The sequence below is a fragment of the Pseudophryne corroboree genome, chromosome 7 (assembly GCF_028390025.1).
Source record: "Pseudophryne corroboree isolate aPseCor3 chromosome 7, aPseCor3.hap2, whole genome shotgun sequence".
NCBI classification, from domain to species: Eukaryota; Metazoa; Chordata; class Amphibia; order Anura; family Myobatrachidae; genus Pseudophryne; species Pseudophryne corroboree.
Genome location: NC_086450.1, coordinates 178,992,745 through 179,018,588, shown reverse-complemented (window position 1 = coordinate 179,018,588; position 25,844 = coordinate 178,992,745). Strand labels below are relative to the sequence as shown.

The window sequence follows — 25,844 nt, the reverse complement described above, 5'->3', positions numbered from 1 at the left end:
CTTTACTATTCTATGGGTATAACCTGCTCTATTTAGTTTATCGCCTCTTATTTAATTGCCCCTGTCATTTACAGTATATCGTCTGCGTATCCTGTAGCTACAGTTTTGTTCGGCTAGTCTCGTGCTCATTATAGCTAAATATTTGTCTGCAACACTTACTTTCCGAGAGAATCCTGTTCTAACTGGTGTATGGCCAATTATTCAGTGTCACATCAGTATTAGGTCTGTTTTCCCGGCTCCTTGTATCTACGAACGTGTGCACTTTTTACCATTTTGTGGGAGAAGCTTGCCATATTTGGTCTGTGGTCGCTTGTTTTAGTTCCACAGCCATTATTATTTATATTCTGTCTTTAAGCTCAGCTATCGCAATATTTGCATACTACTTAACTATTCTGCGGGTGTAACCTGCTCCACTTAGTTTACGGCCATTTATTTTAGCTGCCCCTGTCAATTATACAGTATACTTATCCTGTGTTATGGGGTTGGGGAGGTGGAGGGATGCTTGGCATTTAGGTGTAGTGTAGTTAGGGATGGGGTTATTATAGGGTATCCAGGTGGTGACTAAGTTATCAGTGTTTGATGTGGGGTATTCCGTATGTCATTGTTTTTAATATATCCTGCTATTTTTAATTTTCTCGTATCCGATGGCTTGGCGGCTGATCTTTATTTTGTCATTTGTACACGGTTTATGCCCTCCTGTATTATTCCTCATGTTTGCCTTACAATTCATATGCCTGTTTAATGTCTGGGTATAACTCTTTAAATCTACAATAAAAATTACACAATGAAAAAAAAAAAAAAAAAATGTTCATGTGAGCAAACCCACCAATATAACAGAGTTGATGTTGTTTTGTACGGAGGTGTAGGGTAAAATTCCTCCAGGCCAACGTTAAGTACTAATTAACAATTGCCGGAAACATTCACATGCAGTTATTGCTGCAAAGGGGGTTGTACCAGAAACTGAAAACAAAAGTTTGACATACTTTTGCCACTCACAAATATGATACTGGATAATTTTCCCTCAAAATAAAAGAAAAAAGAAAAAAAGCACATGTTTTTGTGTCATTTGTTTGATTTGGTTCTCTTTATCTACTTGTAGGACTTGTGCGATGTAGTTTTAGGCCAAATTTCAGCAGAAATATAGAAAATTCTGACGGGCTCACAAACTTTCAAGCACCACTGTATGGTGCACTTGTCTCACCGTCCTCAGAGCAGCTTGGTTATATCTTCTGAGAGCAGCTCCAGCAGACTTGGCCATGTGACTGCGGTTCTGGGCATCATGCACTGCTTGAGAAGTCCCTCTCTTGGCTCGTACGGTGTACCGATGGAAAGTTTTGTGCTTTAGCACCTCCTTTCTGTGAATTGGAAGAGAAGGTAAAATGGGGCAGTGACGAGTTGTGGACATACAGAACATTAAACAGATGCATTTCCCTGGAGAAGGCATAAGGAAGTGAAAAACCAGTGATAAGAGCAAGGTGACAAACGCACCAGCCAGTCAGCTCCTAACTGTCAATTTGCATATTGGAGCCGATTGGTTGGTGCATTTATCACCTTGCACTTATCACTGCTTTATCACCTCCTTATGCTTTCTCCAGGTTAATACATCTGCCCAACATCTGAGACATCAGACAGATGACTTAAGGTTTTGACTTGATTTACCCCTTATACACCGCTCCAGCAAAATGTCCACCACCAGCCATGAGAATCACCATCACTGCATGCTCCTGCATCATGCTTACACAATTCAGCAACATCTCTGGATTCAGGACTCCATCCTGCAAAACACACACAATCTTTATATTATGCCTTGTGTCTGTTTATTAGGTTCTAGAATGAAATAACTGCATTAAATCCTACATATTTGATGCATTCATGTAAAGTACAGGAAGTGTACAAGGTTCAATTACATAGTTTGCAGTGTAGCTTTACAATTCAATACTACAATGTTTTATGTGGGCTACCACAATGCACTTACCTTTGCCGCCCCCAACACACAGCGGTAGACAACAAGCAGCTGGCCTTCACTGTTCTTAAACATGACTTTCTGTGAGCGGCTGGGTTGACCGAGCAGAGCGGCTGAATCGATTCCGGGTTCATAAGAGGTCCCCGAGTCCCCATCAGAGCTCTCAGAGTCAGATCCAGAGATGCTGGAAACATCCCCTGGTAGAGATACAAAAAATCCTTGTACAGTTAGGAAATAATTGGATTTTTGTACTCACCGTAAAATCCCTTCCTTAGAATCCATATGGGGACACTGCGTCATTTGACTGTGGGTTGAAGGGCCAGGCAGAAGTGAAGGCCCTAAAAACTGAAATAAAACACCACCCCCTCTAACCCGTCCCACCCTCCAGTTTTTCTTTTAGTGCCTTGGAGAAAAGATGCGTACACACTGGCCGATATATCGCGGGTCAGTCGGGCAGTGTGTACGAGCAATAGATCTGTGAACTAAGTTGTTCACAGACCTATCGCGTTGGCCCTGCTGCACAGCCGACGGCCAATATATCGTTAGATATACCGATAGATCCACGGTTATCTTGGCTTCTTTGCTGCGCCTAGGCACACCATGGTTTATTTAGATAAACCCTTAATTTATTGTTCTCAGATGCAATACAATACAGAGAACAATACAGCAGGGGATTAAGTCATTACAGCAGGGGATTAAGTCCGACTGCACAGTCTCAGTTAATCCTATTAAAGGCCAAGATAAACATGGACCCATCTGTATTGGCATGTCGGTATGTGTACGGACAGTCAGCCGCCCGCCCGCACACAAGAGGCAGCACTTTGACTACTTGCGCCTCAGTCCCTGCTTCCAGGACTCAGCAACTGGTAGTTATTGGAGCTGTGTGAGATCTTTCTGCCCTGCCTCAGTTTCAGAGGGGATCAACGATTCACTTGCAATTTGTCCTGTTGCATGCAGCTAGCGGGGCAGTCTTCCGAGACACGGTATGGCACCACTGCTTACCACTAAGGTAGCACTAGTTTACCTAGCTCATCAATTATTTGTTACCCCCCTCAAGAAGTGTCTAACCTGTTGCATACATTGGTGTCATCTGTAAAAAGGCATACTTTATGCAATGCCCTCAATAAAGATATTAAAACCCAGCGGTCCAGCTACAGATCCCTGGGGTATGCCAATGGTAACCTCTCCCTTCTTTGAATGCACTCAATTTATTACAACTGTGTTTCATATAATGCAACAAAGACTTTTCCAAATTTAACAGATTTAGAATCCGATAAGCCGAGAGCAATCATGACTACCCTTTTTTAAATGTTTCTTTAGCCTTCAAAATGTTGAGCCGTATGGTATTAATCTCAGTGTCAGCAGCCACTATCTGGGGACAACACACTTGCCGTCTTGTCTCTTATGCGGTGTACACCTTACACGATGTGTGTACCCAGGGAACATGACGGCAGATGTAAAGATACATCGGCCGTTGCGTACATACTGAACAATGTAATGAATGATCTGTCATTCCGTCCTTCATTACTATGCATGGCGTCACAAACGACAGTCAGACTGAGCAGCATGCATGACTAACTTGACAAAAGACACCGCAAGAGTGCAGTCATACACACTGGACAATTTGAACGATTTGTCGTGCAGATACGTTGGAAATCTGCAAATGGTTCAAGATATCACCTAGTGTGTACCCAGCTTTACTCCTCCTCCTCTCAGCTGCCAGTGTAGTGCCTCTCATGTCTGGTCCATTACACCCCTGTCCTCATACCTGCCCATGTCTTATCCAATTCTCTCCCTCTTCTCACCTGCCCGAGTCCGGTCCTGGAAGTCATCCTCACTTAGTATTCCTGCTCCTTTAATTTTACGTTTCAAGTTAAACTGATGCCAGTCCAGAGTGTAGTGTTCTTTCTTTAATGCAGAAAATAGAGAGATTATGGCTCTATCTACAAAGAAATATGTAATAAAGATGCCATATATTGTGTTAGCTGGGACCCCTAAGTGTCAGTGACCCAAGATTCTTAGACCCCAGAAGGAGCAATACTCCTTAGAATACATTGTGTATTTTCAAGAATAGATTATGTGCAATATTTGGGGTCCCGAACGACAGGTTGGTCATCTCTTATCATTTACACTATACGAGGTCTGAAAATTAAGTTTGCAAACTCATCACGGTGCTATACTGCTGAACATCACTGTGGTTACCTACAAAGTACTCCATTTGGAAGCTATGCACTGATGCCAAAACTTAGTCCACCCTTCAAAACAAGTTTGGAACTGGATTTTATGGAATGGCCTTCAGAGCTGCTGGCGTATTACTCCTGATGTCATCAAAATGCCTTCCTTTCAACATTTCCTTTATCTACAGGAACAGAAAAAATAAGAATTTACTTACCGATAATTCTATTTCTCGGAGTCCGTAGTGGATGCTGGGGTTCCTGAAAGGACCATGGGGAATAGCGGCTCCGCAGGAGACAGGGCACAAAAAAGTAAAGCTTTACTAGGTCAGGTGGTGTGCACTGGCTCCTCCCCCTATGACCCTCCTCCAGACTCCAGTTAGGTACTGTGCCCGGACGAGCATACACAATAAGGGAGGCATTTTGAATCCCGGGTAAGACTCATACCAGCCACACCAATCACACCGTACAACTTGTGATCTAAACCCAGTTAACAGTATGACAACAGAAAGGGCCTCTTAAAGATGGCTCCTTAACAATAACCCGAATTAGTTAACAATAACTATGTACAAGTATTGCAGACAATCCGCACTTGGGATGGGCGCCCAGCATCCACTACGGACTCCGAGAAATAGAATTATCGGTAAGTAAATTCTTATTTTCTCTATCGTCCTAAGTGGATGCTGGGGTTCCTGAAAGGACCATGGGGATTATACCAAAGCTCCCAAACGGGCGGGAGAGTGCGGATGACTCTGCAGCACCGAATGAGAGAACTCCAGGTCCTCCTTTGCCAGGGTATCAAATTTGTAAAATTTTACAAACGTGTTCTCCCCCGACCACGTAGCTGCTCGGCAGAGTTGTAATGCCGAGACCCCTCGGGCAGCCGCCCAAGATGAGCCCACCTTCCTTGTGGAGTGGGCTTTTACAGTTTTAGGCTGTGGCAGGCCTGCCACAGAATGTGCAAGTTGAATTGTGTTACAAATCCAACGAGCAATCGACTGCTTAGAAGCAGGTGCGCCCAACTTGTTGGGTGCATACAATATAAACAGCGAGTCAGATTTTCTGACTCCAGCCGTCCTTGCAATGTATATTTTTAAGGCTCTGACAACGTCCAACAACTTGGAGTCCTCCAAGTCGCTAGTGGCCGCAGGCACCACAATAGGTTGGTTCAGATGAAATGCTGATACCACTTTAGGGAGAAAATGCGGACGAGTCCGCAGTTCTGCCCTATCCGAATGGAAGATTAGATAAGGACTTTTATAAGATAAAGCCGCCAATTCAGATACTCTCCTGGCAGAGGCCAGGGCTAGTAACATAGTCACTTTCAATGTGAGATATTTCAAATCCACCTTTTTCAATGGTTCAAACCAATGGGATTTGAGGAAATCTAAAACTACATTTAGATCCCACGGTGCCACCGGAGGCACCACAGGAGGCTGTATATGCAGTACTCCCTTGACAAAAGTCTGGACCTCAGGGACAGAGGCCAATTCTTTTTGGAAGAATATTGACAGGGCCGAAATTTGAACCTTAATGGATCCCAATTTGAGACCCATAGATAATCCTGATTGCAGGAAATGTAGGAAACGACCCAGTTGGAATTCCTCCGTCGGAACCCTCCGATCCTCGCACCACGCTACATATTTTCGCCAAATGCGGTGATAATGTTTCACGGTGACTTCCTTCCGTGCCTTAATCAAGGTAGGAATGACTTCTTCTGGAATGCCTTTCCCTTTTAGGATCTGGCGTTCAACCGCCATGCCGTCAAACGCAGCCGCGGTAAGTCTTGAAAAGACAGGGACCCTGCTGTAGCAGGTCCCTTCTCAGAGGTAGAGGCCACGGTTCGTCCGTGAGCATCTCTTGAAGTTCCGGATACCAAGTCCTTCTCGGCCAATCCGGAACCACTAGTATTGTTCTTACTCTTCTTTGCCGTATGATCTTCAATACCTTTGGTATGAGCGGCAGAGGAGGAAACACATACACTGACTGGTACACCCAAGGAGTTACCAGTGCGTCCACAGCTATTGCCTGTGGATCTCTTGACCTGGCGCAATATTTGTCCAGTTTCTTGTTGAGGCGAGACGCCATCATGTCTACAATTGGTCTTTCCCAACGGTCTATTAACATGTTGAAGACTTCTGGATGTAGACCCCACTCTCCCGGATGAAGATCGTGTCTGCTGAGGAAGTCTGCTTCCCAGTTGTCCACGCCCGGGATGAACACTGCTGACAGTGCTATCACGTGATTCTCCGCCCAGCGAAGAATCTTGGCAGCTTCTGCCATTGCACTCCTGCTTCTTGTGCCGCCCTGCCTGTTTACATGGGCGACCGCCGTGATGTTGTCCGACTGAATCAACACCGGCTTTCCTTGCAGGAGAAGTTCCGCCTGGCTTAGAGCATTGTAGATTGCTCTTAGTTCCAGAATGTTTATGTGAAGAGACTTTTCCAGACTCGTCCATACTCCCTGGAAGTTTCTTCCTTGTGTGACTGCTCCCCAGCCTCTCAGGCTGGCGTCCGTGGTCACCAGGATCCAATCCTGAATGCCGAATCTGCGGCCTTCTAATAGGTGAGCCTTCTGCAACCACCACAGAAGTGACACCCTTGTCTTTGGTGACAGGGTTATTCGCAGGTGCATCTGCAGATGCGACCCTGACCATTTGTCCAACAGATCCCTTTGGAATATTCTTGCATGGAATCTGCCGAATGGAATTGCTTCGTAAGAAGCCACCATTTTTCCCAGGACTCTTGTGCATTGATGTACTGACACTTTTCCTGGTTTTAGGAGGTTCCTGACCAGATCGGATAACTCCTTGGCTTTTTCCTCTGGAAGGAAAACCTTTTTCTGAACCGTGTCCAGAATCATTCCTAGGAACAGCAGACGAGTTGTCGGGATTAAATGGGATTTTGGAATATTCAGAATCCACCCGTGTTGTCTTAGCACCTCTTGAGATAGTGCTAAAGCTGTCTCCAGCTGTTCTCTGGACCTTGCCCTTATTAGGAGATCGTCCAAGTATGGGATAACTAATACGCCTTTTCTTCGAAGAAGAATCATCATCTCGGCCATTACCTTGGTAAAGACCCGAGGCGCCGTGGACAATCCGAACGGCAGCGTCTGAAACTGATAGTGACAGTTTTGAACAATGAACCTGAGGTACCCCTGGTGTGCGGGGTAAATCGGAACGTGTAGATACGCATCCTTGATGTCCAAGGATACCATAAAGTCCCCTTCTTCCAGGTTCGCTATCACTGCTCTGAGTGACTCCATCTTGAACTTGAACTTTTTTATGTAGAGGTTCAAGGACTTCAGATTTAGAATAGGCCTTACCGAGCCATCCGGCTTCGGTACCACAAATAGAGTGGAATAATACCCCTTTCCTTGTTGTAATAGGGGTACTTTGACTATCACCTGCTGAGCGTACAGCTTGTGAATGGCTTCCAACACCCTCTCCCTTTCGGAAGAGACGGTTGGTAAGGCAGACTTCAGGAAACGATGAGGAGGATCCGTCTCTAATTCCAACCTGTACCCCTGAGATATTATCTGCAGGATCCAGGGGTCTACCTGCGAGTGAGCCCACTGCGCGCTGTAATTTTTGAGACGGCCCCCCACTGTCCCCGAGTCCGCTTGAGAGGCCCCAGCGTCATGCTGAGGTTTTTGCAGGAGCCGGGGAGGGCTTCTGTTCCTGGGAAGGAGCTGCCTGTTGGTGTCTCTTCCCTCTTCCTCTGCCTCGTGGCAGGTACGACAAGCCCTTTGCTCTCTTATTTTTGTAGGAGCGAAAAGGCTGCGGTTGAAAGGTCGGTGCCTTTCTCTGTTGGGGAGTGACTTGAGGTAAAAAAGTGGATTTCCCGGCAGTAGCCGTGGCCACCAAGTCTGATAGACCAACTCCAAATAACTCCTCCCCTTTATACGGCAAAACCTCCATGTGACGTTTTGAATCCGCATCGCCTGTCCACTGTCGTGTCCATAAGGCTCTTCTGGCTGAAATGGACATAGCACTCACCCGAGATGCCAGTGTGCAAATATCCCTCTGTGCATCACGCATATAGATAAATGCATCCTTTATTTGTTCTAACGACAGTAAAACATTGTCCCTATCTAGGGTATCAATATTTTCAATCAGGGATTCTGACCAAACTACTCCAGCACTGCACATCCAGGCAGTTGCTATAGCTGGTCGTAGTATAACACCTGCATGTGTGTATATATTCTTTTGAATAACTTCCATCTTTCTATCTGATGGATCCTTAAGTGCGGCCGTCTCAGGAGAGGGTAACGCCACTTGTTTGGATAAGCGTGTGAGCGCCTTGTCCACCTTAGGGGGTGTTTCCCAGCGCGCCCTAACCTCTGGCGGGAAAGGGTATAATGCCAATAACTTTTTTGAAATTATCAACTTTTTATCAGGAGCAACCCACGCTTCATCACACACGTCATTTAATTCTTCTGATTCAGGAAAAACTGTTTGTAGTTTTTTCACACCATACATAATACCCTGTTTTACGGTATCTGTAGTATCAGCTAAATGTAACGTCTCCTTCATTGCCAAAATCATATAACGTGTGGCCCTACTGGAAAATACGTTTGAATTTCTACCGTCGTCACTGGAATCAGTGCCCGTGTCTGGGTCTGTGTCGACCGACTGAGGCAAAGGGCGTTTTACAGCCCCTGACGGTGTTTGAGGCGCCTGGACAGGCATTAATTGATTGTCCGGCCGCCTCATGTCCTCAACTGACTGTTTAAGGGAAGATAAACCATCACGTAATTCCACAAATAAAGGCATCCATTCTGGTGTCGACCCCCTGGGGGGTGACATCTGCATATTTGGCAATTGCTCCGCCTCCACACCAATATCGTCCTCATACATGTCGACACCACGTACCGACACACACCGCAAACTCACAGGGAATGCTCTAATGAAGACAGGACCCACTAGCCCTTTTGGGGAGACAGAGGGAGAGTCTGCCAGCACACACCACAAAGCGCTATATATACAAGGGATATCCTTATATTAAGTGCTCCCTTATAGCTGCTTTAATATATATATATATAGCCATTAATGTGCCCCCCCTCTCTGTTTTACCCTGTTTCTGTAGTGCAGTGCAGGGGAGAGACCTGGGAGCCGTTCTGACCAGCGGAGCTGTGACAGAAAATGGCGCCGTGTGCTGAGGAGATAGGCCCCGCCCCTTTTTCGGCGGGTTCTTCTCCCGCTATTTTTCCAGTCAGGCAGGGGTTAAATATCTCCATATAGCCCCTATGGGCTATATGTGAGGTATTTTTAGCCTTGTATAAGGTTTATATTTGCCTCTCAGAGCGCCCCCCCCCAGCGCTCTGCACCCTCAGTGACTGCCCAGTGAAGTGTGCTGAGAGGAAAATGGCGCACAGCTGCAGTGCTGTGCGCTACCTTATGAAGACTGAGGAGTCTTCAGCCGCCGGTTTCCGGACCTCTTCACGCTTCAGCATCTGCAAGGGGGTCGGCGGCGCGGCTCCGGGACCGGACTCCACGGCTGGGCCTGTGTTCGATCCCTCTGGAGCTAATGGTGTCCAGTAGCCAAGCAGCAAATCCACTCTGCATGCAGGTGAGTTTACTACTTTCCCCCTAAGTCCCACGTTGCAGTGATCCTGTTGCCAGCAGGACTCACTGTAAAGAAAAAAAAAAAACCTAAACTAAACTTTCTCTAAGCAGCTCTTTAGGAGAGCCACCTAGATTGCACCCTTCTCGTTCGGGCACAAAATCTAACTGGGGGAGGGTCATAGGGGGAGGAGCCAGTGCACACCACCTGACCTAGTAAAGCTTTACTTTTTTGTGCCCTGTCTCCTGCGGAGCCGCTATTCCCCATGGTCCTTTCAGGAACCCCAGCATCCACTTAGGACGATAGAGAAATGTAATTGGGGGCTAGATCTGCTGAATAGGGAGGGTGTTCCAACACAGTTATTTGTTTACTAGCTAAAAACTCCCTCACAGACAGTGCAGTGTGAGCAGGTGCATAGTCGTGATGCCAGATCCATGAGTCGGCAAAAAGTACTTGTCATTTCAGTCTAACTTTTTCACGCAGCCTCTTTAGTACTTCCGAATAGTAAAATTGGTTTATGTTCACTTGCTATGCTCCGGACAGTCAGCAGACTATTTTCATGCACAGTTTTATTCACTTTTGCAATGTTTTCTTCAGTTTTGCTCATTGCTGATCATCCTGATCTCTCATTGTCAGTGACCGTTTCTCTTTCCTCAGAAAGATATTTCACCCACATGTGAACGGCTGTTTTCTTCATAGCATTATCCTTGAAAACTTCCACTAACAACCTGATTTTGCTCAACTCTTGCCAAGTTTAACAAGAAATGTAAATGTTCATTTGTTGCTCTTATTCAAAGCTCAACCATTCTTGCAACGGCAAACCAAAACACACACAGACAATAATAGACGCCACTCAGGAAGAGACTGCTGTAGATCAACAACACAGCTGCGAAACTGATATGCCAACGCCATCAAACCATACTGAGGTTTCTGTCCAGTGATGACACGGCAAGCACGCAGTGGAAAGTTTGCAAACTTAGTTGTCAGACTTCGTATGCAGTATGGCTTTATAAAACATACTGTACATTAGGGATCAAACAGACCAAAAGCAGGCACTAACTTAGTCAGATATATGCATTTTTCATAAATATAATGTTTTCTGGGCAATACTTTTAGAGGCAGGTCCATTTTCTGTTTATATTCTTCAAAAGAAAGCATGGGCAGTTTAATTAGCATGCAGATTATGAGACAAGCGACTAGCACATGGTAACAGTGTGACTAGTCCTTAGTGGCAGTCCACAGCAGAATCAAACATTCCATACGTTTTGGAGAAGAAGAAAAAAAAGAAAGAAAGACAAAACTGACTGATCAGGATGTTTAACACTATTTTGTCATTGATTATAATTGGGTCTATGATTTTGGAATTGCAGAAATGAGTAGGGAGCCACTTTCTATGGTATTATAACAGTGACCCCAATATTTGTATGCCCCATAAGGATTGTGACTAAGAAAGTTACCTGTTCCTCTCTGCTGTCAAAAACACACTGACAAGCAGAGCAGCTCATTCGATCAGAGATCTCCAGTATGATCGGCACCTTGGCATTGCCATCATCAGTTCCTAGAGAGGAAACAACAAGTCTGGTATGAAAAGTAACACTAATAATAACCCTAACGTAGCATTTTGTATGCAGATACAGCCGCAGTCACACACAGAACAGAGGCATGCCGCATATCATTTTAATCAGCAGAGTCTGCTTGTGAGTCTTATTTGCATAGCAATGAGAATAAGATGCATTTTTGGGAGGGAAAAAAACAAAAGCACGAGACACCAGCGTTACTTTCCGTGCTCACGACTATGCACCAAGAATGTAGCAGGACACATCTGTATATTTACTTGCCGATTTTGGGCCAAACTATCAGACTCTGTGGCCACCATGTGGATTTTCCTTCTGTATTAACTCTACTACATTCTGCAAAACCGTGAACTCTTAAGGTACATACACACTGGGTGTTTTTGCCCAGCGTGTATGCACAGCGATGATCGCTGACATCGCTGGGCTGAAAATTGCTCAGTGCATACACACTGAGCGCTTTTCCCCCTGACCAGTGATGTCAGCAGGGGTGAACGGCTTTCCATAGCAGGATGCTATGGAAAGTGGTCCACCCCGCCGTTCATCTGCTGGTGATACCAGCAGATGAACGGCGGAGATGAAGCGGGAGTGCGCATCAACACTCATCGCCGAGGCATACACACTGGGTGGCTTTGAGCTGAAAGCACCTCAAAACACCAAAAGTGACCTGCTTTCAGCTCAAATCGCCCAGTGTGTATGGGCCTTTAGAATTCTGTGCTTCACATCCTGTCACACAGAGACAATGAGCCCAAACTCCTGCGCTCATGGGAAAAGGCTTTTTTTATTCCCACACACAAAAACAAAACAAAACAGTATTCAGCATGAGAGACACAGATTCACATCAATAACCAATAAAAAAAAACAAAAAACCACATTTGAGATCTCATACTGCACATGAAGTGCAGAATTTGCATTAATTTTCTGTCGAATAAACATTCCTCATCTCAGTGTTTCTAATCGCATCATTGTGTTTCCTTAATAAACAGTTCAGCATGGGCTTTGTTAAGCAGTTTAAAACATAATAGAAATAATAAGCAATAAAAAATAAGCAATACATTTCACTGCGGTCCGGTGTTTGCAAAGATATAACACACTGAGTCAGGCAGTGTTCACATTTATTTTTTAATATACAAAACCTTTCCCTGAGCAACAATAATTAACCAAAATAGGACTACCGATGAGTTTGGGAAAGCTTTGATGTTTGGCCTCCACCTCATGTCCTAAACGTGGAACATATGCTGCTGACTTCTGGCATCCACTCTGGTCTTGCCCCAGGGCCTCTACGGTCTGGTCCCGGAACCAGGTTTACGTGGCTGGGGCATCTGCTCTGGTCTTGCCCCAGGGCCTCTGCGGTCTGGTCCTAGGACCAGGTTTACGTGGCTGATTTAGTATTAGAGGTCTTCGCCCTTCCTTTGTCAGAATGTGTCCGTTTGGGTTGGGACTTATGAATGTATTAGACTATTATTTACAAACCTTTGTTAAAATACATACTTTAGCCAAAGTAAAAAGTATCGCTAGGAATTGGATTGGCCCACAGGTTCCATCCAGGATTGACTTGGTCAATTCTACTGTGTCCCATAAGAGGTTCATGAACACCAAAAGTGTGTGCTCTTTAAAATTTGATAGAATATGGTCCCTTTGGCTGCCCACCAGATTCGCCCTGGATTTGGAGTGTTGCACCTGGTTAATTTTTATTTTATTTTATTTTTAGTTGCTTCTGAGTATGCTACTGGTTCATTATGTCTCAGCTATTTTGTAGCCATCCTCTTTTTGTTTTTCAGGTAATGTTGTTCTGTGACAGTTCCTTTGGAGACTGCTTTTCCTGTACTTGCATTAACCAGTCTAAGGATACAAATTGTATACTTTCATTTGTCAATGTTCCCTTTTTCTTTTTGTATTCTCTAGATTTGATAATTTTTTCAATAAGAATACTTGATTATATATAATTGTAGGGCTAAGTTTAGGTCTCTCCACACCATATCAAGAAGTCAATATAATTCACCTTATTTTGTTACATTTGTAACTTCAACATTTTTTTGCCAATAAATGGTGCCTTTAACTTCTAGATTTGTTGAAGATAAGGGTGCTTTGGTGGACATTCATCCTTAGCAAAACTCTGTATGCGGTACACAAACTGTCACCTATTTCCAACTTTTTCCTTTTTATAAAATAATTTTTCTTAAAGAGTTTACAAAATAAAAGGTGAGACTCAGAAAATGAGAATATCGTGCTAAAGTTAATGTCAGTAATTCAACTTGAAAGGTGAAACTAATATATTATATAGACTCTCATTCCATGCAAAGTGAGATATTTCAAGCCTTTATTTGTTATAATTTTGATGATTGTGGATTACAGCTTAAGAAAACTCCAAATCCAAAATCTCAGAAAATTAGAATATTACTTAAAATCAATAATAACAATAAAAAAATAAAAAAAAATTAATAAAGGATTCTAAATACAGAAATGTCGGCCCTCTGAAAAGTATAATCATGCATATGTACTCAGTACTTTGTTTGGGCCCCCTTTGCATGAATTACTGCCTTAATGCGGCGTGGCATGGATTCTATCAACCTGTGGCACTGATGAGGTGTTATGTAAGACCAGGATGCTTCAATAGCGGCCTTCAGCTCTTCTGCATTGTTTGGTCTCATGTCTCACCTTTCTCTTGGCAAGGGATCAGTACGAAATCCCGCCGGACGGGATCCCGGCGGTCGGAATACAGACACCGGAATCCCGACAGCCACAATCCCGACAGGGGGGCGAGCGCACAGAGGGAGAATAGGTCGGGATTCCGGTGTCGGTATTCCGACCGCCGGGATCCCGTCCCTTTATCCAAAATCAGCATCCCTCCGCCAAAGCCATCACCAATTCCGGACTGGAAGGTTAGCCAAATATTAAGCCTGACAGATGACTGCATTAATCAAAGGGCAATCATCTGCTTGGAGACAGGCCAAACCTGCTTGTCAATGCAGTAGAGCACAGCTAAGCTTTACATTTATTAACTTAAAATGCGGAGAGCCCACACCAGGTTCGAGAACATTTAAAGACAATTGAGAATCATCTTGATTTTCATCAATACGGGACCACTATCTGCTGGTTAATATGAAAACGGGAGACCACCTTCAAAAGAAGGCCTGAGTAAGCCAAAGGACCTCCATGTCTGGTTAAAAAATCAGGTGCAGCTATCGGAGAGACAAAGCACTTAACTCTTAATATCTGCCGGGGCAAAGACATTGTCAGAAGAAAACTAGTTTCCATGTCAGCCATTTGAGGTCTAACGGTTCAAAAGGGAGGTTGCTGAAGATCTCCTAGGACCAGAAACAAGTTCCAGGGCACAATTGGAGAGATAAGGGGGGACTGGATGTAGATCACCCACCGATGAAATGTTTGTACAGCAGGAAGGACTGCTCTTAACATCTACAAATAAACTGAGAGGGCAGAACCGGAACCTTCAGGGCAGACAGATCTAACCAAATCTCACCAAAACTTACCCCTATCAGAATATTGGGGGAGACAATCACTGAATCCTGCTTCTGGAGAGAACACGAGGAAAAGAGGCCTTTCACACCCAGTGACATGCTTTATCAGAAAAAGGTTTCTGGTACAAAGCATAGTTTATACCACAGCATAAGAGATCCCCCTAGCCTTTAGGTGAGCTGCATCAACAGCCACACCATCAAAGCCAGACGAGAAAGATCCTGGAGTAAGAACTGGCCTTGCAAAAGAAGGTCTGGCCTGAGAGGGAGGTGTCAAGGAGGAGCTACCAATGTTCGCCGGAGGTCCACAACTATTTGAAAAGCATACGGGATGTACATCTCGCCTATGTAGACTGCCAACAGAACTGGTACGAACTGTATACCATGCCCATGGCTTAGAGGCTCCTTGTGCCACCCAGATGATTGCTGGACAACAGTCATAGTATTGTCTGAGCGGACCTTGGCCACAAGGACTTGTAAATCATCCATAGTTCCAGGAGGTAGATAGGAAGCCGGAATTCTTGTTCCATCTAATGGCCATGGAAGGTTGCTGAAAGAGCAACGGCACCCAACTCCTGAGGCTAGAGTCTATTTTAAGTGACAAGTCTCTGAAGAAAACATTAACAACCAAGAACTGGACTGAGGGAGAGAGCAGTTACATTTGGCCAGAATGTGTGCCTGAAATGTGCCCAAATAGACTTCCGCAAACTCTATGAAGGTGAAGAACATTTTGCCTAGGAACCTCAATGTGAGGACTACCAACAACCATAATTACCAGAGAAGTGACCACACTAAGGTCTTAAGGGAGGTAATCTCCATGTTTAACTTGGATGCACTGAAATGAATGTTCAGTTATTTCAGATTTGGAAGGAGCCATCTGGGTTTTCCTTCCTGTATAGAAACAGAAATAATGCTGGTGTCCAGAAGAGACTTGATGCAATTTTGAGGGCTCACAAGACAGACTTCTGGTGAAATAACATTCTGAAGGAAACTACATGTAGATGAGGGTACAGTCCCTTTTCATAATGCTTTGCGAGGAGAGGTGAAAGATGACATCTGGGTGCGAGTCAACTGAAAAGGGCCTCTTACCATAAGGGCACCCAGGTTGGAGTCCAGCACGTCACTTACACTGTTTGTCAGCGAGTTTGGTAGTGAACTGCCCAGGGCTGTCTACCTTTGCCCTTACCACCTCGGGAGGAGGAACCTGGCTTGAAAAGGAGGGCTGTAACTTGCGCCACCCTTGGGAACGAAAGGCCTGAAAAGGGGGAACTTTGGGCTTGTGACGACATGTGATGACACAGCTGGCGCGTCGTGTCGCTCAGTGGTAAAAGACACGTTGTTACTTTCCCAGCCCTGGTCCTACACATGGACTTCACCAATTGCCAATATGTTATTAGTTATATGTTAGGCAATATTGTATTATATTGTATGATGTTATTGTTACAAGGGTACAGTTATGTTTTCAATGTATATATATGAATGTATTGGTTATTGTGTTATAGCTTGTAAAATAATGTTTCCCCCCCATATGACTGCGCAGATAACCTGTGTGTTTGCTGTTGTGTAGATACAGCCAGTCTCAGATGTCAGGCCATACAACCCCCCCTCATTCTTCCCCACACAATGGATTCCAGGCCACACAATCAGATTAAGTAAGGTTACTTTAGATAACATCTATTGTGGCCTAGGGGACATGCCTGGGCATGTGAAAGTAGGTTTGCTCTGAAACTGTCTGGGGGTGTCGCCTTATTGTAGGAAAGACAAAGGCTTGATAATAGCAAACAGGAGAGGTGAGAGAGATCGGGAAGAGAAGGAGAGAGAGTGGCAGGAGACTGACTAAGAAGTAATGTTCTGTCAGGAGCTCCAGGAGGGATTGTCGTGTAGAATTGGATCACAGAAGTGTGCTGAGCTGTTTATAACCCAATCTGTTCAATAAACCACTGTTGGATTCTCATCTACCACCGTGACTGAGTGATTTTGAACCCAATATCCTCACATTTGGCGGCAGCAGTGGGATCACTCAAGACACCAGCAGAAAGAAATAAACCACAGCAGGTAATGGATTCTGCCCCGCTATGCTACCGTTACAGCAAGAAGGATCAACTACAGGACCTCTGTCGAGCAAGACGGATTGAGTTTAATACAGTGGATACCAAGGAATCCCTAATTGGAAAACTGGCTCAATGGGACGTTGAGCACCCTTGTGATAAGGAGGAAGAGGAGGATATGGTCGAGGCCTCAGCGGAGACCAGTAATGGAACCAGGGCAGTGGAGTTTGTGGTTGGAAGTTTGTCAGCATATCGGCAGGCTGAGAAGCCGGATCTTTTATTTATAGTTTCCAAAATGCAGTACATTTGGGAGTACTGGAATGAAGCTCAGTGGGTAATCAGCAGGTGGAGAGTATCCAGCATACAGGACAAGTTGTGTCATCTTGGGAATGCGTTCATGCACTGCAGAAGTGAAGCAGCCACATGGAATCTGCTGGGGGAGCCAGAGTTTGAGGAATTCAGGGAGGAAGTGATCGCCACAGTGGCCCAAATGACACAAAGTATACAATATACAGAGACGGAAGGGCAAGTGCAGAGTAAATTGCCTTCCCGGACAGAGCCAGAGGAAGTGGCATTGGATCGGGGGCCCCTGGATACCCCAGCATGGCGAGGCCAGTGTTACAGGGTGGATGTGGAAAGGCACCACCTGCAACAGCTTCTCCCATACCCAAGGGAAGAAGTTGCCCAGTGGTCTATACGGAAGGAAGCACACGAAGTGAAGACAGCAGTGAGCACAATACAGGCACCCCAGGAGGAACTGCACTACAACTTCCCTTTTGCTGAGATAGAGGATGAGGACTTGGTGAGAGAGTGTCAAGAACTGTCTGCCCAGTATGTTACACTGGAAAAGGATGACCTTGACCAGGTGGATGCAAAGAAGCGCTGTCTGCAACCCGTTCTCTTCTCCCTGGGGGAATGTCACAGTGAAACACTCAGTGACCGGCCTGAGCTGTGTTACAACTAGCCATTTGCAGGCTTGGAGGATATAGAAACCATCCCAGAGTGCCAGCGAGACATTGAGGAAGAAGTTGCCACTATCACCCGACCACCACTTCAGCAACAGAGCCTCCAAGGGAATCCTTCAGGTGAGCACCAACCAGTCCTGGCTACTGAACCATTTACAGTGTTGTGTTTGGGGGAGGCTACTGAAAATGAGAAGGGAGTGGGGTCTGTCATCCAAACACCCCAGGAGAAGATGCACTATGCCTTCCCATTGGCAGAGGTGGAAGAGGAGATCTCTGCGAGGGCAGCAGTAGGTGGTAATGTCCCAACTATAAGCATGGCTAGTGCAGACAGTGTCTCACTTCAGGCTGATCAGCATATTCGGCTGAGGGAGGCCTATTGTGAAGCTATGTTCATGGCTGCCCCAGTTATTTTATCAGAAAAGGATGTTCAGGAAGGGCCCAGTGTATCTCCAGCAATTGTATCTCTCCCAGAAGATTCTGGAGGTCTGTTCTCATTCAGTGAACTTGATGGTAAGGAGCTGCAGTCTGAATGCCAGAATCTTCCCTGTGACTCAGAGAAAATCCAGGGATCAGACCTGGTGAAAATAGCATCAGCTCAGGAACTGGAAGGGAACATGTTGCTCTACTCTAGGGCACCTGAATGTGTTTTGGACTGGCATTGTGTGCAAGGTGAAATGACTGACTCTAACCAGGACAATGGTGGTCAGCCAGTACATGTAGCAGTGAATGGAGAAGGTAATGCCACTGTCCCAGTGAACCTACATCCATGTTCCAGTACAACGATGGTCAAGTTGGTGGATACACACAAGGAAGCTGAGCAGATTGTACTCCAGGCCAAAGCATACAAGACTCAGAGTAGGATCCCACAAGTTACCCAGCTAGCCAGGCTGGAGGAAGCATTTACCCAGGATAGCACAGAAGAAACTTCTGGCATGAAGGAATCCCCATTGTGCCCTGACAATTACCATACCCGTGGTTCATGTTTGGGGGAGGGAAGCCACTGTCCTGATGTACCAGAGGTGATGGAAGTGGGGTTCCCAGGGAATACATGGTTGGGGAGGGAGAGTGAGGGCCCCAGAGATCAGATTTTGTTTATGGAGGAAAATTGTGACTATCTGAAATGTGAGGTTACCCAGTTGGGTGTAGGGGAATTATTAGGTCCCCAGGTGCAGTTATTGGACTTATTGAATTACACTGTTGCACATGCTGTTACCCCAACCCGGCGGCTGTCTACAAAGGGGACTTTGATTAATGTATTTAGATGGGACACCGGGGGGAAATACAAGACCTATGGACTACTGATCACGTTTCCACCGGACCCTGGTAAGACTGTATTGAGTTATGCACTGTGGGCCACACACCCACCAGACCGGGGAAAGAAATTCCCACACAAGCCTCATGACAATTACCACAGACTTTGGACCTGGGACGCAGGTGGTCTCCGTACAAACTGTACAATGCTATTCACAAAAACCACCAGACCCACAAGAGAAACCTGCCAGTCATTATTATGACGGGGCACAGACTGTCTGATGTAGGAGAGCATCACTGCGCTCAGCAAGCTTCAGCTACTTAGGACACAGGGCGAGAAAGTAGGGGAAGGTAATGTGACGACATGTGATGACACAGCTGGCGCGTCGTGTCGCTCAGTGGTAAAAGCCACGTGGTCACTTTCCCAGCCCTGGTCCTACACATGGACTTCACCAATTGCCAATATGTTATTAGTTATATGTTAGGCAATATTGTATGATGTTATTGTTACAAGGGTACAGTTATGTTTTCAATGTATATATATGAATGTATTGGTTATTGTGTTATAGCTTGTAAAATAATGTTTCCCCCCCATATGACTGCGCAGATAACCTGTGTGTTTGCTGTTGTGTAGATACAGCCAGTCTCAGATGTCAGGCCATACAACCCCCCCTCATTCTTCCCCACACAATGGATTCCAGGCCACACAATCAGATTAAGTAAGGTTACTTTAGATAACATCTATTGTGGCCTAGGGGACATGCCTGGGCATGTGAAAGTAGGTTTGCTCTGAAACTGTCTGGGGGTGTCGCCTTATTGTAGGAAAGACAAAGGCTTGATAATAGCAAACAGGAGAGGTGAGAGATCGGGAAGAGAAGAAGGAGAGAGAGTGGCAGGAGACTGACTAAGAAGTAATGTTCCGTCAGGAGCTCCAGGAGGGATTGTCGTGTAGAATTGGATCACAGAAGTGTGCTGAGCTGTTTATAACCCAATCTGTTCAATAAACCACTGTTGGATTCTCATCTACCACCGTGACTGAGTGATTTTGAACCCAATATCCTCACATTTGGCGGCAGCAGTGGGATCACTCAAGACACCAGCAGAAAGAAATAAACCACAGCAGGTAATGGATTCTGCCCCGCTATGCTACCGTTACAGCAAGAAGGATCAACTACAGGACCTCTGTCGAGCAAGACGGATTGAGTTTAATACAGTGGATACCAAGGAATCCCTAATTGGAAAACTGGCTCAATGGGACGTTGAGCACCCTTGTGATAAGGAGGAAGAGGAGGATATGGTCGAGGCCTCAGCGGAGACCAGTAATGGAACCAGGGCAGTGGAGTTTGTGGTTGGAAGTTTGTCAGCATATCGGCAGGCTGAGAAGCCGGATCTTTTATTTATAGTTTCCAAAATGCAGTACATTTGGGAGTACTGGAATGAAGCTCAGTGGGTAATCAGCAGGTGGAGAGTATCCAGCATACAGGACAAGTTGTGTCATCTTGGGAATGCGTTCATGCACTGCAGAAGTGAAGCAGCCACATGGAATCTGCTGGGGGAGCCAGAGTTTGAGGAATTCAGGGAGGAAGTGATCGCCACAGTGGCCCAAATGACACAAAGTATACAATATACAGAGACGGAAGGGCAAGTGCAGAGTAAATTGCCTTCCCGGACAGAGCCAGAGGAAGTGGCATTGGATCGGGGGCCCCTGGATACCCCAGCATGGCGAGGCCAGTGTTACAGGGTGGATGTGGAAAGGCACCACCTGCAACAGCTTCTCCCATACCCAAGGGAAGAAGTTGCCCAGTGGTCTATACGGAAGGAAGCACACGAAGTGAAGACAGCAGTGAGCACAATACAGGCACCCCAGGAGGAACTGCACTACAACTTCCCTTTTGCTGAGATAGAGGATGAGGACTTGGTGAGAGAGTGTCAAGAACTGTCTGCCCAGTATGTTACACTGGAAAAGGATGACCTTGACCAGGTGGATGCAAAGAAGCGCTGTCTGCAACCCGTTCTCTTCTCCCTGGGGGAATGTCACAGTGAAACACTCAGTGACCGGTGACTTTTGAACCCAATATCCTCACAGGAGGCATGGACAGTAAGAAAGCAGTTTGAGAGGCTGCACACAAGGCAATCATTTTATCTAGTTCAGAACCAAAAAGGTACCTTTCAACTGAAAGGGAGAGAGAGTCCAGGGCCTTTATGGATTCTGAAAAGTCTTCCCGAAGCAGAAACTGTGGCAGAAAGAAGACTAGAGTCCACAGCTTCTTCACCAAGATAAGCTGCCGCTTCCTGGATGTTTTCCACAATGGACAATAGCTCTGAGCGAGAGATACCTGTACAGAAGCCATCGCACAAGGAGAATCTGGCCATCTTTCCGAAACCTTGGAAACCCATACCAAGTCAAGAGCCTGATGCATGAATGCACCAGCCACAGAGAAAATGGTTTTAAAATAAAAGCTTGATCCTCAGGGTGGATTTAACTGGGACTATTAAGGTCTCCACAGTCACTGTACTAGTAGAATATTCCTCCTGTAGAGAGAACATTTCTAAATCAGACTCCTGTTGAAACTCATCTTCAGCTGGTGAGAAGACTTTAGAGAGTCATATTCATACCCTGAATGAAGTGGAGTAGGCAGTGGATGTTTAGGATAGTGTTGAGGGGCGTTGGAACATTGGAATGCCCTGCAGAACCTGAAACTGATGGGGATGGTCTGGACAGAGTTAATTGTTTGGTCTACTTTAACATAGCCTGAGACAGGGCAAAAGCCCATGCTGGTTCCAGCTGAGTGCTACCTGGGGTCTCGGCTGCTGTGCTGCAGTGGAGCAGGGATCACAGAGCCAACCATGGTCCTGAGCACCAACAATTTTAATTACCTGCAGGGGCCATCTAGGAAGACAGTGAGGGAAACTGAGGGAGAAGGGAGAAAGCTGTTAATATTGCAAGAAATATTACACACAAGAAAATACTAAAAAACAGTGTAAATGAACAAGCTGCTTGATACCACTAACACATGTAATTGCAACCTAAATGGTAAACTAGATAATAGTTGAGCGATATGCAGGCAAAAATCAGTCCAATGTTAATATTTAACTGTACCAGGCACTACCACTACTGTAGAGATGAAGACCACAACTATAACCTGGACCTGAATACAGTATTGGGGCAGAGACTTGACACTCTCCCCAGGCAAAAAAGTTATATCCTTGAGGGGGAAGAGAGAGTAGAGGACCCTTGGTGAGCTGCCAGTGAGGGAATGTGCCAAGAGGAGGGAAGGAGAGAATGGGAAGAAGACCCCACCCCAGGCCAACCTCCAGGGATATTAGTCATAGTTTTAAGGCATCCAGTTATCAGTATCACAGATTGTTTAGAGAGGTAGCAGAGGAATTGGCCTCACTGGGCCTCTCCTCCCTAACGGCCTCAACATCAAGTGGGGAATTTGCTGCTGCAGCACCAGCTTCTGGTAATTTGCGAGAAGCCTATTGCCTGTATCCCCTCAGCTCCGGTTGCAGCCACAGTGTCGTGCCTGGACTTAGGCTGCATGGGCAGCGTTCTATCTGCTGAAGCCGGGATCTGCAACAGGCTCATAGCAAGCCCCAGTAGTAAAGATTTAAACAAAAAAAAAAGCAAAATAAAATAATCGTGCCCAGCATCTTTGGGCACTAAGGGCCTAATTCAGTATGGATTGCAAATTCTGCTAAGTAGCAGTATTTGCAATCCTTATGATCGCATGCTGGGGGCCGCCCATCGCAGGGCAAGGCCGCCCAGCATGCTGACCGCTGCCTCACCTCCTTGACCAAGCAGAAATTGCGGTCGCACCGCAATTTCTGCTTGACTGCAAAAAATGGGGTAGCCTCCTGCAGACGCCCGCAGGAGGCCAGCTGCCCCAATTACGCCCCCGCCACACCACCACGCAACCCCGTTTTGAAGACAAGCCCCTACAACGCTACGTCTAGGGAAAAGGAGCGTTGCCAGATTGACAGGTAGAGGCGTTCGCATTTTCTGCGGGCGACAACAGAAAATGCGGGCGCATGTGCAGGACGGGCCCTGCGCATGCACTCGCATTCTCATCATACTTTTTGTGTTTGGATCACTTATAGCAATCGTTTGTAGCGTTCCAACCTGAATCAGGCCCTAAAACAGTGGTTCCCAAACTGTGGGCCTAGGCACCCTGGGGTGCCTCAGGACACTAGCAGGGGTGCCTTGGATTGGTGGTCCAGGACCAATCCAAACTATTTTTGGTCAAAGTAAGACAAAACCAGTGCTGGTGGTTGCCAATTATAAAATATGAGGACAAATAGAAGCAAATATTGTCCCACAACACACTAAAGAAACTAAGGATGACACAAACATAATTCACTTATTGCTTTCTAAAATTCTCAAAGAAACTTTTGGCCTAGGGGTGCCGTGAAAAAATTCGGACACTCTAGGGCGCCACGATTAAAAAAAGTTTGGGAACCACTGCTCTAAAACAATACTGCATGCCCTAGGCATGGTGCAGGAGAAGCCTGAGCCGTTTCAAAGTTAATTTTCGTGCACAGACTCCTCTTCCACCAGCTAAACCCCCATTATATCTGCAGTGTGCCCCAATGGCTGAAACAGAAAACACAAACAAGATTAAGATCTCAGAAAAGTGTAATAAGTAATAACAGGACAAAAGACCAAAAAGCCCATCATGCGCACACACAAAAAAAAAAAAAAAATTATAAATATACTGCACGTGCCCTTATCCTCCTTAAATTTTTGCGTTACCTCCAGGCCACCTCTTAAACACCGCCCAGGAATGACAATCACTTTGCCACTCCAGTTCTGATACCAGCTTTCCCATACGCAATAGCGCCTTTGTGCGTAAACTCAAGGGAATGCATGCACCGTAGACTGTTTTCTGAATATTTTGCACACATGCAGTATAGTTTTTATAGCCACTTCCACAGAGGCCATGTTCAGACGAAGACTGACCCCAGACGTATGGATATGGATTACGGAGATTCTGACAAACCAACAGCCCAGTAAGGCTAAAACATTATTGTCCCGCACTGTAAATGGAGGTGGGACTCACATGTTCCCTGCGAAACCAGATAGAGAGCAACAATATAATAACAAAACCCTTCCAAACCAGGCCTCACTGTGCATCTTCAGTTGCCGATGTAAAGTATATGTGAAATATGGTGGTAAAACTAGAATGACTGCGAAGGCAGTGTACAGATGTGTCCTCATACAGCTAGGGTGGTATTTCATTAACCGTGGGGTTTACCCTGTGGCTAATTGTCAGCTAAAATCCCTAGAAAGGCCATTAAATTAAATAGCCTCTCTCCTGTGCCTAAAATCTGGAAAAACTGGAATCATTGCGTTTTTCGCCGAGCATGAACCCCTGATTATTCTCATGGAGCTGCAAGTTTCAGTTCACCATCAGGCATTCGCGCAGGTTAACCCCAGCTAATTGAATTGCTCCAGATCGGCAATTAGTCGCAGAGTTTATTGAGTATGCCCACTAGCATCTTCATGACATATGGAGTGAGACACTTGTCGAGCGACCCAGTATTCTAACTTGGGTAGCGAGCAGGGTTGAACATGTGTTCAACCCAGCTCACTGTGCGGTGTGAACAGTTTCCCGTTCACTGTGTGTGGGCGGGCAGCGCTTGGAGATCATGTGATCTCCAAGTGCTACCCCGCTACGTCACCAACCCGGCAATATGATGGGTTGCTTACAGCGGCGGCGGGTCGCACCCTGGGAGCTCCCGTGTCAGGTTCCCAGGTGCGACTTGCCTCACGCGGTGTATCATGTACAGATGTACAAGTGCCACAAGCCCCACTAGGCAGTCTTGCTAGCAATTCATTGTGTTGCTTCTTGATGTTTTGGCGGTGCAAACATTATTACATTTTATTTATAGGGTGCTACATTGTTCTGCAGCGCCATACAAAGGACAGTACAGGGAGACACAACTTAGCATTACAGTAAATAAACAAAAATAGAGTACAGGTAACAAAGAGCACCACAATTCTCAAAACATAATACAGCTTAGATGTAGGTAGCGAGGGAGTAATCACCAGACTACTAGGAGCTGGCGGCCATAGATAGAGATGAGCCTTTACCAGCAGGAGAAAAAAACGGGTAAAAATGGTCGCTGAGTAGGAGAGAGCTGCGAGTGAAATGTGTCGAGAAGAGGGCTTTGGACAACAAGAGGAAAAGCGGGCTCTGCGCTGAAGAGCTAACAATCTAGTGGGAAGGGGCGACAGACAGATGACATGAGGTGCAAGCAAGCGGGAGGTAGCCTGTTGGCAGTATGTAAGCGAAGCAGAGATGTTCAAGGCATGAGGCAGGGGGATGGAGGAGCAGCCTCAGGATTAGGTTATGCATCGGAAGGGTACGCTTTGATGAATAGGTGGGTTTTCAGTGCCCGTTTGAAGCTTTGCAAGGTCGGGGAGAGTCTAATGGACTGTCTGGAAAATAAACAGAACTATTGGTTTCTTTAAATGTGTACTCTTATTGTACAAAATTCTTATTGCACCATTACATTCCAATGGTACAATAAGATGCACATTTTGAGAGAAAACAAATGGATGCCTGCCATGCCTAAGTCGCAAGAATCCTGTCACACCAAGAGGGGCTACTGTATTTGCACACCTAGAGCAAAGGTGTGCAACCCCCCTTTAATCCCAGGGGTACATGGGCTACCTACAACACTACCAATGTTCCTCCACCCAAGTATCAGGAAGTATTTATGAGCATACTTTCGAAAACCCATGTGTAAATGGTACAATAAGAATTTTGTACAATCGACTTCCTGTGGGCGGGGCATCTAGCATGGCCGCTTTTTAACTTCTCTCTGC

At 45.8% G+C, this 25,844-nt stretch overlaps 1 protein-coding gene across 3 annotated transcripts in view; it reads right to left on the bottom strand.

Moving 5' to 3' along the window:
• ANKZF1 (ankyrin repeat and zinc finger peptidyl tRNA hydrolase 1) overlaps window positions 1-25,844 on the bottom strand; it is a 167,817-nt gene that overhangs the window by 119,396 nt on the left and 22,577 nt on the right. For 2 of the 3 annotated variants that reach the window (XM_063933829.1, XM_063933830.1), the window contains exons 3-7: window positions 11,159-11,259; window positions 3,769-3,871; window positions 1,976-2,160; window positions 1,660-1,775; window positions 1,202-1,355 (exon numbers count right to left, since the gene is read on the bottom strand). In XM_063933829.1, coding sequence (XP_063789899.1) covers window positions 1,202-1,355; window positions 1,660-1,775; window positions 1,976-2,160; window positions 3,769-3,871; window positions 11,159-11,259 — 659 coding nt within the window. Of the gene's footprint in view, window positions 1-1,201; window positions 1,356-1,659; window positions 1,776-1,975; window positions 2,161-3,768; window positions 3,872-11,158; window positions 11,260-21,889; window positions 21,924-25,844 lie in introns of all 3 variants that reach the window. The other variant, XM_063933831.1, reaches the window with a different exon arrangement.